The sequence below is a fragment of the Nansenia antarctica genome (assembly GCF_963989245.1).
Source record: "Nansenia antarctica genome assembly, chromosome: 16".
NCBI classification, from domain to species: domain Eukaryota; kingdom Metazoa; phylum Chordata; class Actinopteri; order Argentiniformes; family Microstomatidae; genus Nansenia; species Nansenia antarctica.
The window spans coordinates 14571440-14591456 of NC_137686.1; the positions used below are offsets into that span (position 1 = coordinate 14571440).

The 20017-nt window shown below is 47.7% G+C and overlaps 2 protein-coding genes across 2 annotated transcripts in view; one reads left to right on the plus strand and one right to left on the minus strand.

Moving 5' to 3' along the window:
* Window positions 1-247: 247 nt before the first annotated feature.
* On the plus strand, window positions 248-3417 carry LOC308171989 (von Willebrand factor C domain-containing protein 2-like; the record flags this gene model as incomplete). The annotated part of the gene is made up of 3 exons (XM_080546899.1): window positions 248-562; window positions 2161-2290; window positions 3218-3417. 3 exons carry the CDS (start codon window positions 248-250, stop codon window positions 3415-3417), a joined length of 645 nt encoding a protein of 214 aa, XP_080403025.1.
* A 7719-nt stretch (window positions 3418-11136) lies between these two features.
* The window catches only part of b4galt2 (UDP-Gal:betaGlcNAc beta 1,4- galactosyltransferase, polypeptide 2), a gene marked incomplete at both ends in the record, with an annotated part of 122828 nt that continues 113947 nt past the window's right edge, over window positions 11137-20017 (minus strand). The window contains 2 exons of the mRNA XM_080546729.1: window positions 11137-11287; window positions 19895-19999. Of these exons, the coding sequence (XP_080402855.1) occupies window positions 11137-11287; window positions 19895-19999 (256 nt within the window). The remainder of the gene's footprint in view (window positions 11288-19894; window positions 20000-20017) is intronic.

Consider the following 20017-nt stretch of genomic DNA (forward strand, 5'->3'; position numbering starts at 1 on the left):
CATCGCCTCTCTGTCCCTACTGCTGAAGACTATTGGTTTGGGGGAAATGTTATGAGGACTTTACATTCTGGAACAATGTGGAAGAAACTTGTCTACAATCATAAACATTAGCCTAAAGTGAAACGTGTAAAAAAAAAAAAACGTGTTATATTGAACATTGGAAGTGGAACGTACTCAATCTTTGTGGTAGTTTTGGATACTTTTTGTCATGAAAATGCTTTCCAATGCGCCCTACCGATCGGTGAGGATGTTACGCTCCGTGGTGGCGCTTCTGTCCTGTCTCCGGTCCACCGGTCTGGCGTTCTCGGTGGCGGGACAGGAGAACACCTGTGACGCGAACGGCAGCGTCTACTACGTGGGGGAATGGTACTTTCTGGACTCGGACCACTGCACGCAGTGTGAATGCACCCCGGAGGGCTCGGCCTGTGCCCGGACGGAGTGCACCTCTCTGCCCGCCGCATGCATCCATGTCAGCCACTACCCCACCGACTGCTGCCCCCGGTGCGAGAAGATCGGCTGCGAGTACCGGGGAGAGGTGTACGAACTGGGGCAAAACTTCCAGGTAAATAGATCTTACTCTGTTAGGCTACATGGCATGGCATAAGATGAATGTTTGCATAATGCTGTGTAATGTCCTCTCAAATAGACCCTATACATTTACTTTTAAAAACGTACATCTAATTCGAGTTTATATGATGATGTGGTCGGTGATGTTATACCGTCGTCCTCTGACATCGGTGGTCTGTGATCCTGTGCGTAATAACGCATCTCCAACCTTTGGAAATGGTTTAAAAAAAAAGTTGCCTATTTAGGCTATTTTACTTTTCATTTTCGCTCAGAAAAGTGGCAGCAATGTGTCTCATGACCAATACAAGGTAACTGACAGAAGACGTGAAAGCCTGTTATCAGCGGTTGCTAAAAAGCATCGAAACATCTTGTGGGCGATTTTTTTGGCACGAAGGCGCGCGTTGCCAGGGATGTTTCAAAATGTGTAAATGGCGCCACACTGTGGTTCGTTTTGGAAATGTGACTTCTGCTACAGTGTTAGGCCTCCTGCATGTACTACAAGTATTGCTGCTGGTGCTCTCCGACTCCCAAGTAGCATCTAGCCTACAGTGATAATTATTGAAACCAACCAACCATTTCCCACTGAGACAAGCATTCAGATAGAGAACAACAGTTAGTGACAAGGACTGCACTGGTTGAGAAAATAGCATAATCACAGACACAATTCCATTTCATTCCAATCCAATCCAACAACATCGAGTCCAGTCTAGTCTAATCTATTCCAGTCCAGTCTAGTCTAGTCTAGTGTAATCTATTCTATTCTAATTCTAGTCTAATCTATTCTATTCTATTACAAACAATGCACTCTAACCGGTTTCCTTCGCTTCTCTTCTGATTAGAGACACAAACCCATTGTATGTCCACACACCATTATTATTCACCACAATATTAGTCAATACCCTCTCTCACCCTCTTGTGGATGAATGAGAATACAAAATGACCCTGACAGACACCCGGAGGGCGAGGCAGAGCGATATTCGAGTGTGCTTCATTGTCTTCCTGATTAGGTTATTATGGTTAATGGCCAGAGCTCGGGGGGATAATCACAGGCTTCTGATGCAGATGGGCCAGAGGGGGGGGGGGGGGGGGGGAGCAGACGCTTAGCCCTCAGCTTATACTGCTGCCTCCTTCCACTCCAGTTAACCAGACTTCTGCCTCCCTCCCTCCCTCCCTCCCTCCCTCCCCTCCCTCCCTCTGTCTCTCTACCACATGTGGAGATGATGGCTGATGATGCCTTCACTATCCTGGCAGGGGACTGGAGGACATATTATGTTCTAACATCTCACACGTTGGACCTCTCTCTTCTTTCAGAGACGTCTTTAAGGAGACTTCAGGAGGACGTCCTTAATAAATAGGTCCACTACAGTACCTACTGTGTTGACAATAGCACCTACAGTGAAGGACGATGTGAAAAAGAACGTCTGAGCCAGCACTGTAGAGACTATTGTGTGACTCACTCTGTGTGTGTGTGTGTCTGTTTATGTGTGTGTGTGTGTATGTGTGTGTGTGTGCGTGCATGTGTCTGTTTATGTGTGTGTGTGTGTGTGTGTGTGTGTGTGTGTGTGTGTGTGTGCGTGCGTGTGTGGTTGGCAGCCGTCTGAGTGCGAGCAGTGTACCTGTGACAACGATGGCATTGCCCGCTGTCTGGTGGCGGACTGCGCCCCCCCGCCCTGCGTGGACCCCCTCTACGAGAAGGGCAAGTGCTGCCCGAGGTGCAAGGAGGGTAAGTCTACTTCCTGACCCAACTTTATTCAAAGGGCATTTCACACCTCAGCACACTTCAGTTCGCGATGGAAAAAACACACTGTAATTCACGGTGTATTCGTTCAGAGTGCAGGGAGGGGTACAGTCTACCTCCTGACCCATAGTCGAATCAAATCCAACTTTACTCAAAGTGCATTTCCACGTGTCTCAGCAACACTTTAGTTCACAATGGAAAACGTCATTCACGGGTGCATTCGTTCAGCTTGCAGGTGGGATCAGTCCAATCCCTGACCCTGACCCACACTTGAAACCACAGCTCTTTCATACATTTTTTTTTTTTTATACGAGTGGGCTGCCGACAAAATGTAAACAATGGAGGGAGTACATCTTCACACGCAGATACCACTTCCCCTCCTATAGTCTCTACGCACACTGCGTAAACACTAACAACAGGTGAGCTGGGCAGCTGCAGGAGGACAAGGCACTGCTCACCCCTCCTCACATTGTTGTTTTTTCCTGAGTAGAAACACTCCTTCATAATCAGCCCCATGCCGTTCGCCTTGTTACATTAGCGCTGACAGCTCAGCCAGCGACAATATATGAAGGTAATCATTTAGCCAAACAAATGGGAGGGAGAAATATGGCTGTATCAGCATGAGCAATAATCCACATCATGCACCATTAGCAATGATGGATCGTCCCACTCTTGACGCAGCGAGACAGGTTTTAAAAGGAAGTTTATTGAGTTGTAAAATAGTCCACTGAAGCTGGACCCATTGTTTCATTGTAGGTGAACCATGTAATCGAAAAAATATCATTTTCAATTACAATAGCTCTAAGCTAGATACAGAAACCTTTCGATTTAAAACATCACAGCTGTTAGTATCTGTGCAACCACTGATCATAATGTCCCCTTTGTGTGTGTGTGTGTATGTCTGCCTCTCAGGCCCAAACTGCTACGTGGACGCGACTCGGAGTCAGGTGATCCCCGGGGGCGAGCCCGTGTGGGTGGACTCCTGCACCAAGTGCCGTTGCCATAGCGGCCAGGACGCGGGCTACTGGGAGGGGAACCGCCTGGCCACCTGCGCCCGCGTACGCAACTGTACCCCCGAGCCCAAGCCCAGCCCGAGCCCGCAGCAGAACTGACCCAACAGGACCAGAGGTCATCTAGGGGTCATCACCGGGACCAGAGCAGATGGCATGAGTCTAAATAATGTCCACGTTTTATTTTCAGATACTTCAGAAACAGATACACTACTTTGTGTGGTGTCCTTGATTTAGCTTGCCCCCCCCCCCCACCGATGGAATAGTCTCAGAAATAGAGCAGTCAAGGTTAATGACAGACCGGGCAAGCTTCATCAAGTGCACCTTCGAGGATTTGACAAGGATAAACATCAATTCAGTTTTGGCTCAGATCTGGACTGCAGGAGAGGCACTGGCATCTAACATGTATCATGTAGCTTGTAGCACAAACATCTTAGCAGCAGTGATATCCAGCATGCAGTACTCAACTACAGCCACTAGGCTGTTCTCTAAACCCTCTCACATAAAGGTAGACGTTGTTGTTGTTGTTGATATTATCATCAATGACTACACACGTTTTCAATTGTTGTCAGTCCGATTATCATGTGTACATTCATTTCAAAATGGATTGCCTAAAACCTGTTTTTCTTATGTATGAGGAAGTTGAAAGGAGGAGGTAGTGTGACCCAATAGTTTCCCTGACCAGACTTTGAGTTTAAGACCTCTGCTTGCGTTTGTATTAGACAGCTCAGCAGGTGAAGTAGCTTAGTCTACACTACTAAGAACCCTTCCGATGTAGTGTACTAGATTATAACAATCATCCTAAACAGGGGAGGCTGGCGGAGGTAAAAATTGGAGGACGGGCTCTTTGTAATGCATGGGATGTGTTAGATACTCACTTCGTTCTATGCATTACAATGAGCCCGTCCTCCGATTTCTACCTCCACTAGCCTCCCCTGATCCAAAAGTGCTGTCTGAGGATATTTGACCAACTATAATGGTTCGAATTTCAATGGAGGTCCCGTAGCTAACAGTTCAGCATCATATCTGAACTTAACATAAATGCATTCATGAAATGTACGCATGAATCGTGAGGTAACGTAGGTGAATGCTAGAGTAAGAAGCATGTTCTAATTATGTTAACTTTGAAAGCTTATACAGTAGACAATTTGACATTACAGTTGTAAGGCACGAGATAATGATAGACTGTCCGAATGTAGCTTAGGTATGGATATAAAAGCTAATGTCTGCTACCGTCAGCCATCATACCCATGAGGGACCACTGCATCGGGGGAGGCTGGTGGAGGTAGAAATCGGAGGACGGGCTCACTGTAATGCATGGAATGGCATCGGGAATGGTATCAAACACGTGTGTTTGCATGACCAAGAGCCCATTCCTCATCCCATCCATTACAACAAGCCTGTCCTCCGATTTCTACCTCCACCAGCCTCCCCTGCACTGCATGATAACCAAAAAACGAGTGTAGAGAGAGATTGTGTGTGTGTGTGTGTGTGTGTGTGTGTGTGTGTGTGTGTGTGTATGTGTGTGTGTGCGCGTTTGTATGTAACTAGCTGCATATGTGTCCGTGCTGGCATGGATGGAATGTACCCAGTGTATCTCAAACCCCAGACCATGTCACGTCCAGCAACCAATTCATTATCATCACACCTGTGTCTCACACAGAAGCTCAGGGGAGGCTGGCGGAGGTAGAAATCGGAGGACGGGCTCATTGTAATACACAGAACAGAATGAGGATCGGTATCACATATGTGACACCTCCCAATGAAAAGTGCTACCTGTAGGCGAAATCATTTTTCTTTTTTTTTACATGTGCTTAAACTACAGATTGTAAGCTTTCAAATGATGCATCATACATTGAAATTGGAAACAAATTGAAGACGACATGAGTATTTGAAAGTTGCTACACCTCAAATCACTAAGCAGAGAAAATCCCTTTCAAAGATGTTGTTTTTTCCTCACCTTCACAGCCAGGTAATGGGCGGTAACAATGTCTGGTTAACCCCACCCCCAACCACTCCCCCTCTAGCTGTCAGCTGTCACTATCTGTCAGTGGTAAGTCACTGGGTCAGATAGCTAACATTATTATGTGAGCCCATCCTGGTATCACACACGCGCGCGCACGGGTTTGATACCATTCCTATCGCCATTCCATGTATTACAATGAGCCTGTCCTCCGATTTCTACCTCCACCAGCCTCCCCCGCAGCAGTTGGTTGATTGGACTCTGTTAATGTACTGACGTATCTCTCGGTGACGTAGTTGGGAGATGTTGTACGTGGTTTGTCTTTTACCCATGCCTTTGGTATTCTCCATTGTTGATCCAATCCCCAATATACACCTGAAAAAATAAAATACTTTGTAAGTCCACTAACTGTACACTGTCTAATGCATCCATACAATGTCGATGTGTGTGTGTGTGTGTTTCTGTTTGTGTGTGTGTGTGTAATTGATGTGTCGTGTTTCAGAATGTTTATTCATTACTGTGGGTCTCTTGTCGCCATGGGGATATTGGCAATTTCCCCCAAAATCTTTGGTGTTGACAGTTTGGGGACAGCGCTGGCCCCTCAACAATATCAATTTTGTTTCCTGTTCTGGTGCGGTTTAGCCTCGGAGACAGTGGCAACGAGCAATGACATACAAACAAACTGTGGAATAACCCTTTCCTTCTGCTTTTAAATGTTCCTCAAGTCTAAAAAGTTCAAGATCTTTCTCTACAGAACAATTTGGCTTATTCAGACGTTCCCTCTCCGTTAGAAACGAGGGGTCATACCCTCTTTCCGGAGACAGCCTCTCAAAGCCAAGTTCAGTCTAATAATAAATCAGTTGCGCTTTCAATTTCATCTGTGGGAATATAACGCCATTCTTTAACCTCCCTGACATTTAGACATAAGCCCAAGGAACAGCAGGGCCTCAACCATTACATTCACTCATTTGTGAAATTGTGTATTTTTTGTATTCTTTTATTATTTCTTATTTCTGTGGCTGTTTCAATGCTCTCAGAACACATTCAACTTAAGAACTGATTGGTGAAAGTACTGCAGTGGAAAGGTTGCTTGCTTTTGACCTATCCAAATCAGTGTACTGTAACTGTAAATCAGTTATTACTTCAAGAGATGGCAGGAGGATGGAAGAAAGGTAGGAAGGATCGAAGAGAGGAAGGAAGGGAGGAAGGATTGAACAGTGGAATAATGGAAGGATGGATCGAAGAGAGGAGGGAAGGAAGGGAGGAAGGAAAAAAGAGGAATATATGGAGGAAGGAAGAGAGGAAGGAAGGGAGAAAGGAAGAAAGGGACGGACGAAGTATGCACTTCCAACAGGGGCTATCACATCGTTCAGCTCCTCCTCGTGTGTACCCACAGGCTGAACCAATAACAAGGCTTTAAATGAGTTCCTTGAACGCCATGGCAACAGGAAACGATGGACAGGAACACCGTTACCAGCCGTCCTCACTAGGGACTCAAGTGAACCCAATCTTCTCATCTGACAAAGGAAACACCCATCATCACACACATATATATGCATGTACTCCTCCCTCCCTCCCCCCCCCACACACACACACGCACGCCGTAACACTCCTTTAACCCTCCGATTTATTGATTGTATAGAAAAAGTAGGTTTGATATGACATTATGCATTCTATATAAGATATAACATTTTCAACATTCAATGTACAAAAGAACCTAGATAGATACAGTAAATCTTTAAAAACGCACGCAGGCTTGAAGGCCTGAAGTTGTCGGTAGAATAGATGCTCGTCTCCATTGCCTTCGTCCCGTCACCATGTTCCTCAGTTGCCAGTTGCCCCCTCTTCTCTGCTCTTCCTTCAAATGACATTTCAGACCGTAAAGGGAGGGGCTTGCGGTTGCTCAATGGGTATGCGGATGGATCCTAGAGGGAGGGAAACTGTGCAAAGTACCTGGCAACACGAGGATGGGTAAATAAAGAGACTATCTGATAATCTGGCAATGTGATACAGAAAAAAGAAAGCAGGATAGCACTTCAAAGACTTCAAAGGCTGGACACAGGATAGCACGCAAGTATGCAAGGAGAACACAACCTTTCATCTTTGCCGTGACCCATGTCTACGTCAACAACCTGGTCAGGGGAACAGAAGAAGATGCCTAATAACTTCCCTCATTTCCTGAACACTTAAAACTCCAAAATAACCACGGCTAACGGTGTGTAGAGGTGTCGATTTAGAATTTCACCAAATCACTGTTCTGTAGCTGGCTCGTTGTGACAGACAGTCCTGGCCCGGGTGTCTCTACCAGGGGAGGCTGGTGGAGGTAGAAATCGGAGGACGGGCTCGTTGTGCAGTAATGCATGGGACGGAATGAGGAACGGTATCAAACCTCATTCCGTTCCATGCATCACAAAGAGCTCGTCCTCCGATGTCTACCTCCACCAGCCTCCCCGGGTGTCCATTTAAGGTTGTGCTATACAGTACCTTAATGTAAGAAAATATAGGTTCCCTCATTGATATGTGTCATAGCAAATCTGCAGAATACCTATATTAGGGTACCTATATTCCATAGCTTCGATGCTTAAGGTAGTGGGGGGGGGGGGGGGGTGACAGTATAGTGAATGACTGAAACATATTCATAACTTCTGAAGCTCATCCGTGGTCTTACGACAGACAGCGCGACTCTGTTCCACTCTGGACTTCAGGCGAAAGCGGGTCGGTGGTACCTGTCGTAAGACGACAGAAGCTCACAGTTTAGACTCACAGTTCAGTTCAGGGGAGGCTGGCCCGTTTTCTGATTTCTCTCCACCAGCCTCCCCTGACACTGTAGTCTTTTCCCCTTCACCTGGAGTACACACACAACGCCCGGAGAAACAGTTGGAATGACAGTTAACATTTGAAAATTCGAAAATCCTGCATCCAGCAGCCACCAGATGACAAAACAAAACATATTATGACATGACATTACACACTCGTTTCACAGAGGTAATGACACACAAAGTATCATAGTGAAGTACAGTCCAGTACTCCATTACGAGGGGAGGGGGGGCAGCAATGAGAGAGAAAGGCAGAGAAGAGAGAGAGAGAGAGAGAGAAAGGCAGCGATAAGAGACACAGACCGAGGGAGAGAGAAAGATACGGATAGACACAGACCGAGGGAGAGAGAAAGATACGGATAGACAGAGACACGGACAGACAGAGAGAGAGAAAGAGAGAGAGACGAAGAGAGAGCGAGAGGATTGCTAAGATTCTCCTGATATCAGTGTAGAGGAACCAGTGTTCCTCTGACACACACAGCTGTGTACATCTCTGACTTGAGCACAGAAACAACATTGTACTGCTAACACAGGGCACATGGAGAGAGGGATGGCACGGAATGAAAAGAAAAGAACAGAAAAGGCAGTGGATGGGTGTTGAAGAGAGGAGAGGAAATACACTCCATCTTTAAAAGGCTCTCCAACATCAACAGAAGGGAAGTGTCGGTCTCGGGCTATCTCGTAACGCACGCCGTTTCACGCCTGGCCAAGAGACACCACTGATAGTAGAAAAGAGAGTTCCACGTCACTTCACACGGTACAGGAATGTCAATACAAAAAAATCCCCAGAACGCAGCATTCCTTATCTGGCCCCTCATAGAAATTCTGAAGGCATCAGTTTGGTGTTTAGGCAGTACAAAAAAAAGGAAAAAGAGAGAGAGAGAGAAAGAAGAGAGAGACAAAATCATACATATTCAGACGTTACCCGGCGCTCATACACAAGGGGAGGACATTGTGAAATGTAGATCTCTTTTTGTAAAACGGGGACGTTTTATTCTTATTCTTATTCTTATTCTTATTCTTATTCTTATTCTTATTATTATATTGGTGGATCAATTGTGAGGAAAGACATTTTTGAGCCATTTCTCTGTTCTTATCACCTCAGTCGGTACACTACATGACCAAAAGTATGTGGACACCTGAACATCACACCCCTATGTGCTTGTTGAACATCTCATTCCAAAACCAGGGGCATTAATAACCCTTGCTGCTATAGCAGCCTCCACTCTTCTGGGAAGACTTTCTACTAGATTTTGGAACATGGTTGTAGGGATTGGCTCCCATTCAGCCACAAGAGCATTACTGAGGTTGGGCACTGATGTTGGGTGAGAAAGATTGGCTCACAGTCGGCATTCCAATTCATCCCAAAGGTGTTTGATGGGGATGAGGTCAAGGCTGTGTGCAAGCCGGTCTTCCACACCACACCATGTCATTATGTACCACCCCGCTTTGTGCATGGGGGCATTGTCATGCTGAAACAGGAAAGGGCCTTCCCCAAACTGTTGCCGCAAAGTTGGAAGCATACAATTCTCTACAATCTCATTGTATGCTGTAGCTTTAATATTTCCCTTCACTGAAACTAAGGGGTCGAGCTCAAATCATGAAAAACAGCCCCAGGCCATAATTGTGTCCACATACTCTTGGCTATGTCCAAAAATCCATACTAGCATAGCACATAGAATGAAGCTACGTGTTGGGTATGCATGCATACGACGTGCTATGCTAGTGTTGACCTCGAAACAGTATGTCATACGATACACGACACACTTCCGCCTTCGAAATGAGGACACTACAAAAGGATCTACTGTTCCCGGTCTCTACTCCTCTCAGGAGAGATACCAGTATTCACCGTCCCCTCCACAAGGTAACGAAAACGCCTTCGGACGTCATCATTCGTCCAAGAAAAAAAAAAAAAAAGGGGGTATAGCGTTTCTGGAAAAAAGATTATGGATCATAACGACCTATGTATGTTTGAGCAACGAGTGACGATCCTCCTGCGAAACAGTTACGTCCCATTGTCGTAGAAGCGTAAAAGTTTACACGGCCCATCGCAAAACACGTCCCTCCGTACTCAACCTCCCCTGTGAGCCCCAGGGGCGCAACCGACCGTCCGATGTCTCTGTCTGATACGCCAGCGGAAACACACCAGAGGCTTGCTGTTTCCTCAGAAACATTCCTTTTTTAAAAATGTAATTTCTCGATATCTAGTTCATATCCTGTTCCATTTAGCTCCCTAACCCCGTACAGGATGACCGAGAGCAAATTCCCCCTTGGTAGCAATATCCTGCGTGACCAGAATGTCTTTGGTCGCTTCAAACGTGCCTCCTCCTCCTCCTCCTCCTCCTCCCTCTCGTTTTATCGCAGATAATCACAATCTGTCTCTGTGTTTATAAAAAAACAGACCAAAAAGAGAAACTTGTTGAGTTGGGTTGGTGGGTTGGTTGGTTTGGGTGCACAATGTTGCTTTTCCGGCACCTATTGTCAACGTTGAGGGAACGGGTGGGGGTGGGGGAGGGGTCCTGCAGTGGACGCAGGGACACATTCATGTTGTGATATATAATCTGATTTGGGTTCGTTTTGATTCAGCTACTCTGGATCCTGAAACCCCCGACGCCTCTGCTTGTGTGAGTGATCCGATATGACTCTTGTTGAACCCCGTTTCTATGTGACCAGACGCCCCCCCCCCCCCCCCCACACACACACACACACACACAGCTTTGTCGCTTGTGTGTTACTGTGTGTGTGTGTGTGTGTGTGTGTGTTTTTCCGAAAAGCAGCGCTGTCATCATTCCTGGGGAGGGGGGTCTGAATCTTAATCTGGACTGATAGGTCTTGTCTATTCCTGAGAGCTAGTCCCCCCCAACCCCCAACCCCCACCATCACCCCCCCTTGCCCAAGAGTCAGGGTCCCAGGTTCGAGGCTCTCTGTTGGGCTGTGGGTGCTGCAGCAGTGGGGGGGGGGTTGGGGGTCCCTCCCTTCCTCCCTCCCCTAGCCCCTAGTCCAGGCCTGGTGGTTGGATGGAGGGGGAGGAGGGGGGTCTCTCTACCCCCTGAAGGGCCGGGGCGGGGGCTTGCCGATCTCCACGGAGATGTTGGTGTAGAGGGGGTAGCGCTTCACCCCCACCACGCGGTACGTCAGCGTGCTGATGCCGTCCCTCTTCATGGTGTTCTTGGTGTTCTGGATCTTGTTGAACCTGGAGAGAGGAAGCAGGAGGCAGAGAGGAGGGGTGAGAGGGACGTCACTAAGGCTGCCACGATTAGTCGACTAGTCACGACGACGTCGACTACCAAAATCGTCGCCGACATATTTGGTAATCGCCGTAGTCGCATGTTTTTTTGGAGCTGAAATAATCGTTTTTTGTTTTTTTTTGCCTAGCACCAGGGGAGCCCCCCCTCCCAAATTTCGTTGTTTGGTACCTGTACTATATCAATGACAATAAAGACCATTCATTTCATTCGATAAGCATTCGTTTTTCTTCCCTGAAGCTGCCACTGGCTAGCGTCTCCCAGTGTCTTTGATGTACATGCGCAGTGTCGGTCATCCGGGGCACACGTGACTTCCCCGGAAAAACAAACAGAGAAATGTCTTCCTGTCCTCGTACCTCTAAAGTGTGGGAGCATTTCAACCACAACGTTGAAAAAAAGAATGTAAAATGTAAAATTTGCAAAGCTGAACTCGCTTAACATGGCAGCACGTCTATGATGCGCGAGCATCTAAAAAGGAAGCACGTTGTGGCAGATGACGAGGAAGACGATGGCTCGTCTCGGTAAGCTAGTTAGCTTGTTATTGGCTAACGATATCGTTACGTTAAAAGCCTTCTTACATTATTTTACGTTGTCATCAAAGCGATACTTATCAAATAGCTAAAAATGTTGTCTTAACGTTACAGTGCTAAGAAGGCGCGTTCTAATATGAGATGAGTGAACTAAAGCAAAACTTTTGTACTCTGTACAAGTATTTATTTTTGTTTTTGTATTCTTTTGGTTGCCTAGTGCCTAGCCTACCTCATTTTACTCAGCAGTGTTCACCTCTAGTACTCTTTACATTACATTACATGCAAGTGATGCCAGAAATAAATCTGCAAAGTTCATTAAAATATCTATTTTTGAGTGAACAATCATTTTAATTGTCTTTATTTTTAGTTAGCACATGCCTACAACAACAACTAACAACTTCAAGCTAAATTTAGAAGCTGATTTAGAAGATGATAGCTAAATAAGAGCGATTGAGTAATTGTGCGATAAGCTGTAATTTATGATCCGATTAGTCGACTAACCGTTAAAATAATCGGTGACTAGTCGACTATGAAAATAATCGTTTGTGGCAGCCCTAGACGTCACCACTCATTATCATTCATATCATTCGGGGGGGGGGGGGGGGGGGTGACTCACAGACGCTCGTTATTAAACGGATGACGGTGAAAGGTTAGCACGCTCGCCAGCGACGGAAATATGACAAGTGTCACATGTCAAACGTGTTGGGGGCTCGTTGTAATGCACAGAATGGAACAACGATTCTAGTAGATAGATAAGACGGTGTTATAGTAAAAAAAGTCATAGCAACAGAGAGAATATGTACGTTAAGGTTAAAACAGCTACAGGCCCAGAGGTATAGGACCAAGAGCTGTGTGTGTGGAGATGGGAGACGGGGCTGGGGGATACCAGAACATTCTGTAGCCTGTAGGTCAGAGAGGGGTTGCAGAGTGTTACTGGGACATCCCTCAGCCATGAAGTATCGGTGGCGAACATCCAATCAAGTTATGAATAATCAGCCTATGAGCAATGTTCACTGAGAAGGATGAATATTCAAAGAATTCGAACAGTTGCAGTGTTCTGCGCTGAGGGGGCCCGGGACAGACGCGCCGCGGACCGCCTCTGGCTTTGTTGTTTGTAATAAAGTCTTATTGAGAACAATCTTCCACTCTGGAGTTTTTGTTATTTTATTTCAAAGTATTTTTCGGGGTTTTAGTCTTTGACAATTTAATCTGAAAGTAAAGAATTCCACCACAGTGTCAAACACGTGTGGTGGATACCGTTCCGCGCACGAAAACGAGCCCCGTCCTCCAATGTCTACCTCCACCGGCCTCCCCTACCCCCATCTCTTACACGCATGACCTATAAGGTTACTGTATGCGCTGTACATAGTACATACTGTGACTAAACATAGTACAAAACTGGACTAATTTCCCCTGCTATTCCCATAGTGGCCAACAGGTGATGCTATGAGCACGTAGTGGAACCCAGCAGACCGACACCATTCCGGCACCTGCAACCACTACCATCGTTCATTGTCTCATGGTTGTACCTACAATCCCCCAGCGCTTTCGCTCAAATATACTCCGAGTGTTTGAGTAGAGGGGAGGGATTGCAGAGTACATAAAGCTGCTATAGAAAGTGCAGAAAGGGACCAGTCGAGCGCAGCCCAATCACCAGAGAGCAGCGGAGGGTTCAAACAAGATGTTATTTTTTTTATGTGCTCAGATATAAAAACCTCTAGGCTACAGGAACGAGGAATAAACCAAACCCCCCCATCCCCGCCCCCCCCCCCCCCCCCCCGCCAGAAACCCCTGCAGGACCTTGTCAGATGCGTCTAGCTGAATTTTCTCTCTCTCTCTCTCTCTCTCTCTCTCTCTCTCTCTCTCTCTCTCCCTCTCTCTCTCTCTCTCTCTCTCTCTCTCTCTCTCTCTCTCTCTCTCTCTAGCTTTCCAAGGATTGGGTCAGGAATCTGAGCAGAGACCACTTGCCAGTGAGGGGGGAGGGAGGGAGGGGGGAGAGGGGGGGGAGAGGGAGGGGAAGCTAGGAGAGAGCTAGAGAGATGAAAGAGAGCAAAAGAGCAGGAGAGAGATAGAGGGAGAGATAGAGAGATGAAAGAGGAGAGATGGAGGAAGCGGGCAACAGAAATAGAGTGTGTTAGAAAAAAAGAGAGAGAGAGGCAGCGGTGAGACAGAGAGAGAGAGAAGTGGATGAAGAGAGAAAGAGAGAGAGAGAAGTGGATGAAGAGAGAAAGAGAGAGAGAGAGAAGTGGATGAAGAGAGAAAGAGAGAGAGAGAGAAGTGGATGGAGAGAGAGAAAGAGAGAGAGAGACGTGGATGGAGAGAGAGAGAGGGAGAGAGAGAGAGTCAGAGATATTCATCGATGAATAAATCCATCAAGAGGTGCAGAGTAAAGCCAATAGCCTGACAGACCGTGCTCCACCAGAGGAACCTCATCAACCAATCACTCACTGATCGCCCAGGCCAGGCCAGAGTGACTCCTCTCCTCTCCCCCCCCTCTCTCTCTCTCCTCTCCCTTCCCCTCTCAACTCCTCTCGCTCCTCTCTCTTCCCCTCTCCTCTCCTCTCCTCTCCACTTCCCCCTCTCTCTCCTCTCCCTTCCTCTCTCCACTCCTCTCTTCCCGTCCCCTCCCCTCTCCTCTCCACTCCTCTCTTATCTTCCCTTCCCCTCTCCTCTCCTCTCCACTCCTCTCTTCCCCTCCCCTCCCCTCTCCTCTCCACTCCTCTCTTCCCTTCCCCTCCCCTCTCCTCTCTTCCCCTCCCCTCACGACCACCACTTCGCCACACAGAGCCCAGTCACAGCCAGGCCAGTCAGGCATCTTCCAGAGCAGAGCCGCCAACTAAAACAACTAAAGAGCTTCTCCTTAATGTATGTTTGGGTATCAACATCACATCAGCCCAGCCAGCCAACGGAGGCAATAACCCTCCTCCTTTCCTCACTCCTGAGAAGATGATTTATGGATGCATGTTGAGAGGGGACGGTACTGTGTGTGCGAGCGCGCGAAGAGCTCATATCCATTAATTTAATATGCATGAGGCCCGGGCGCGGCGTGCTAGGCGGCGCTAACTAATCTTTGGGAATGGTGATGAATGGCGCCCTTTCTTTCCGATGGCGATGCGGGCCGACGTCTCGTTACCATGTCCCCGACGCCGTCTCCTTGCTGACCAAACAAAGCCGCCGCCGCCGCCCCCCCCCCCACCCCCCCCCCCTCGCGCTGCCACGGTAACAGAGATGTAGAGGTGGTACCGTAAACATTTATCATCAACAACAACAACAACAATAACGACATCCGCCTTGGTAAACACTGGGCAATGCTCTCAATCTCTCTCCCTCTCCTACTCCCTCTCTCTCCCCCCCTCCCTCCCCCCCCAACTCCCTCCCTCTCTAGGTCACTCTGAAGGATGTCTAGGAATGTGTGGACTACGAGATTGGCTTTTAAACAAGAGCAGCATAATCATGGTAAACTAATTAGTTAACTCCGAGATAATTATGGGAGGGACGATAAGAAGATTTTTCATGCCGAAGACCGGTACAGCGGTCTCTCAAACAGAAACAAACAACCTTGTTGGGAAAAAGTGACTAGCAGGGCTAGAGTCTGGTGGAGGTAGAAATCGGAGGACGGGCTCATTGTCATGCGTGGGACGGAATGGGGAGTGGTATCAACGACGAGAGAGAGATAGGGAGAGAGAGAGAGAGAGAGAGGGAGAGGGAGAGAGGGAGAGAGAGATAGATAGAGAGAGGGAGAGAGATAGATAGAGAGAGGCAGAGATAGAGAGAGGGGGGGGAGACAGAGAGAGAGAGAGGGGAGAGAGAGAGAGAGGGAAAGAGAGAGAGAGAGAGGTGTAGAGACACCCTTTGCCGCCTCCCTCTACACACATGAAACACGTCAAAAACAAGAAACAGACATAAAAAGGCATAGTCTAGTCTTATCAATGGCCGACACAGGGAGGGGGGGGGGGTCAAGGACAACAGTGTATAAACGAGTCTATTAAAAGAGTGTCAGTTAGAAACTTTTGGGCGTTTTCTCCGTGCCTGCGTCGTCTTGTGTTTGGAGAGATTAAAGTGTGGAAGAAGATAATCATGAACAGCATCAGAGACCTTAAGCCGCTGACTCAGAGCATACAGGGACTAGCCACTAGGATCAAGGCATGCTGTGTGTGTGTGTGTGCGTGTAAGCCGCGTTTAAAGCAGTAAAACAGTGAGTAAGTCTAGTCCACTGTGTATGTTGAAACAGTCAGTCAGCCTAGTCCACTGTCTGAATATTGAAACCAGTCAGTCAGCCTAGTCCACTGTCTGCATGTTGAAATAGTCAGTAAACCAGTCCACTGTCTGCATGTTGAAACCAGTCAGTCAGCCTAGTCCACTGTCTCCAAGTTGAAACCAGTCAGTCAGCCTAGTCCACCGTCTGCATGTTGAAACCAGTCAGTCTAGTCCACTGTCTCCAAGTTGAAACCAGTCAGCCAGCCTAGTCCACTGTCTCCATGTTGAGCGGTGCTCCAGGAGATTAGCTATCACCCCGCGGTTCAATGCTCTACGCTTGCCGTTATTCCTCATAATAAAAATGGAGATATCTTCTATTTTAAAATCAAAACAGTGTTTAAATAATCCCCTAAACCCAGTTCACAATGGCTCCAAAAAAAATCAGAGCTGAGGTTTTGCTCACTAATAAAGGGCTTCCTTTCCCCCGCCTGAGCGCTTATGAATTATTTAAGGGGGTTCAAAATTAAAGGGGGTCCTTGTCTGTCACCTACACCGAGGGTGAGAGGGAGGCCGACGGATTAGCACAGAGCCAGGCTACGGCTCGCCTTTCTATCGCTGCTCATGTTAGAGCATCGGGTGGCGTAACCGTAGGGGGGGAAGGGGGGGTTCGAACCTGGATCTACCGCACACTGAAGCCTGAACATGCACTGTTACACCAAAAGGATTTTGTTCTGGTCCCAAGGCGACATTTGGGGCTGACAGGCACTAGGCTGTGCTCCACTGTCACAAGAGAGCTACCCATCACGGAGAGCTCTATTTTACACAAAGCTGAAATCACTATCATCGAACTATCAGGTCACAGACAGGCAGGACTGAGACTTGAAGAACGAGAGAGAGAGAGAGAAAGAGAGGAGAATAGAAAAGAAAAGAGAACAGATCGAATCAGGGACAGTGGAGCCTCCAGAATAAAGAGAGACAATAGAAGACATCGTAGAACGATAGATTAGACGTCGTGGAGGCATCTATCACTGGGCGCCGTGACGACAGACCCTCTCAACCGAGCCGATGATTTATTGATTCTCATCCCCACCTCGGCAAAAAAAAAAGGAAAAGAAAAAAACCTTAGTCTGACCCTGCTCTTCTTTGTCTATGTATCTCAATTGGTGTCATCTCAGGGAGCGATTACTCCTGCCTGAATGAGCGTAGATGACACCGCAGTCACTTTAAAAACAGGGCAGATGGCAGACGTGCCATGGTGCTGTACTGATGCGGGCAGGGGCTGTTTGACGAGCAGAGTTACTGCTTATTACTGACTTACTTGAAATCCCGACGTGCAAAAGGCTCAACGAAGCCTTCATATGAGGGTTTAAACAAAGGCCTTGTGAAGGCCTTTAAAGTTGTTATCTGTTTAAAGTGGGAGCATAAGCAGATCAGAATCGGTCCCCTTCCTTTCACCTGTCAGATACAATAGACACGACACACAGAATAGGGAAAAGTGGAATTTAGTTGTGTTTGTTTGTTGAGCTGAGTCGATTATCCGTGATCCAAAATTGCGGAATACCGCTCTGAATACCAGGAGAGGCTGGTGGAGGTTGATGTCGCATTAACAACGAGCCCATCCTCCGATTTCTACCTCCACCAGCCTCCCCCCTGGACGAGGCCAAACGGGCAGTGACTGTCGCCGTGCAACGCTTGGTTTGGCTTCTGATAGAAAGCCCTCTTACAACCGCAGACACCGTTTCGATTCATTACACCTAGTCACAACAACAACAACAACAACAACATCAACAACAACATTAACAAACAACAACTCAGTCGATAACGTTCTCTCAGTGTCTCTAATTCTCTCATCTCCATTAGCAGTGAGCTGATCAGCCTCTGGAGCAGAACTACCAGCGTGTGTTGTTGCTGCTGTTGTTGCTGCTGCTGCTGCTGCTGCATTCATTGCTAGGATTGTTTCAGCCTCCCTGCCTCTCTGCCTCCCTCCCTGCCTGTCTCCCTCCCTGCCTCCCTCCCTGCCTGCCTCCCTGCCTGCCTCCCTCCCTCCCTCCCTCCCTGTCTCCCTGCCTGCATGCCTGTCTGCATACCTGCCTGTTTGTCTGACTGCCTCCCTCCCTCCCTCCCTGCCTGCCTGCCTCCTTCCCTCCCTCCATCCCTCCCTGCCCGCCTGCCTATCTGCCTCACTCCCTGCCTATCTACCCCCCTTCTCTCCCTGTCTGCCTCCCTCCTTCCTTCCCTCCCTCCCTCCCTCCCTGCCTCCCTCCCTCCCTCCCTCCCTGCCTCCCTCCCTCCCTCCCTCCCTGCCTGTCTCCCTCCCTGCCTCCCTCCCTCCCTCCCTGCCTCCCTCCCTGCCTCCCTCCCTGCCTGATTGAGTGTACTCCAGTGTGCCTCCTGAGTGTGTTGTCTGTGCCCAGCGTGTGGGAGAACAGCCCATAGAAACAACAACCTGTAGAGAACAGCGAGACCCCAGGATGACCATGGCTTTCCCGTGGCTCTCGCCTTGGCGATGGAGGTAAAAGAGCCCGACTAAGGTGAGGCGGCTGGCGGAGGTAGAAACCGGAGGCTGTGGCTCAGGAGGGAGAGCCGGCGTCTAACGATCGCAAGGTCGGCGGTTCGATCCCCGGCTGGCCACGTGTCGAGGTGTCCTCGGGCAAGACACTGAACCCCAAATTGCTCCCAATGAGCAGGCCGGCCGGCGCCTTGCATGGTAGCTTGCCGCCATTGGTGTGTGAATGTGTGTGTGAATAGGTGAATGAGAGGCCGTTGTAAAAGCGCTTTGGAAAAAGGCGCTATATAAGTCAGTCCATTTATCATTTACCCTGCGTGTCATAATTGGCCTGAATAACAAGGCGTGATCGTTGGTTTTTCATCGCGGCCTTCTGGCAACAATGAGACCCGGCACAGCCACCGCTGCCGGCTATCGATTACTCTCTCTCTCTCTCTCTCTCTCTCTCTCTCTCTCTCCATCGATGGGTGAGCTCTCCATGCGTGAAGGAACCCTCTTAGGGAATAAACAGCGATAATCCATGTTTAAGCAGCTTACGGAGAGAGAGGTGTTATGATGAAGTGGTATTGTTCCGGGATATCGACGGGATGTTTGGAGTTTTTTTTTTCTCCCCCCCTAATTTTCTTTGTTATTTTTTTTCACTCAAGTGTGAAAGTGTGAAAGTGTGTAGTATTGTGGGGTGGGAAAGCTTAGAGTGGAGGATTGGTTTCCATCACCTACCCCTCCCACAACTGTCCCCTTTGGGGGGAGCGGTCACACAAGGAAAGAGAGAAAGAAAGAGAGAATGAAAGAAAGAAAGAGAAAGAAAGAGATAATGAAAGGAAGAATTAAAAAAGAAAGAAAGAGAGAAAGAGAAAGAAAGAAAGAGAGAAAGAGAAAAAGAAAGAGAAAGAAAGAGAGAAAGAGAAAGAGAGAAAGAAAGAAAGAAAGAGAGAAAGAGAAAGAAAGAAAGAGAGAAAGAGAAAAAGAAAGAGAAAGAAAGAAAGAGAAAGAAAGAAGGAAGGAAAGAAAGAGAAAGAAAGAAAGAAGGAAAGAAAGAGAAAGAAAGAAAGAAGGAAAGAAAGAGAAAGAAAGAAAGAGAGAAAGAAAGAGAGAAAGAGAGAAAGAAAGAGAAAGAAAGAGAGAAAGAAAGAATGAAAGAGAGAAAGAGAGAAAGAAAGAAAGAAAGAGAGAAAGAAAGAAAGAAAGAGAAAGAAAGAAAGAAAGAAAGAGAGAAAGAGAGAAAGAAAGAAAGGAAGAAAGAAAGAAAGAAAGAGAGAAAGAGAGAAAGAGAAAAAGAAAGAGAGAAAGAAAGAAAAAGGAGAGGAGGAGGAGAGGCCCACCTCTGAGGGTTGGGTTCATTGTGCTTGTCTCTCTCGTGTTTGATCATCCTGTAGCGTCCGATCCGAACGTCCGGCCGCGACACCTTCATCCCGTTCAGGGTGATCCTAGAACACACACACACA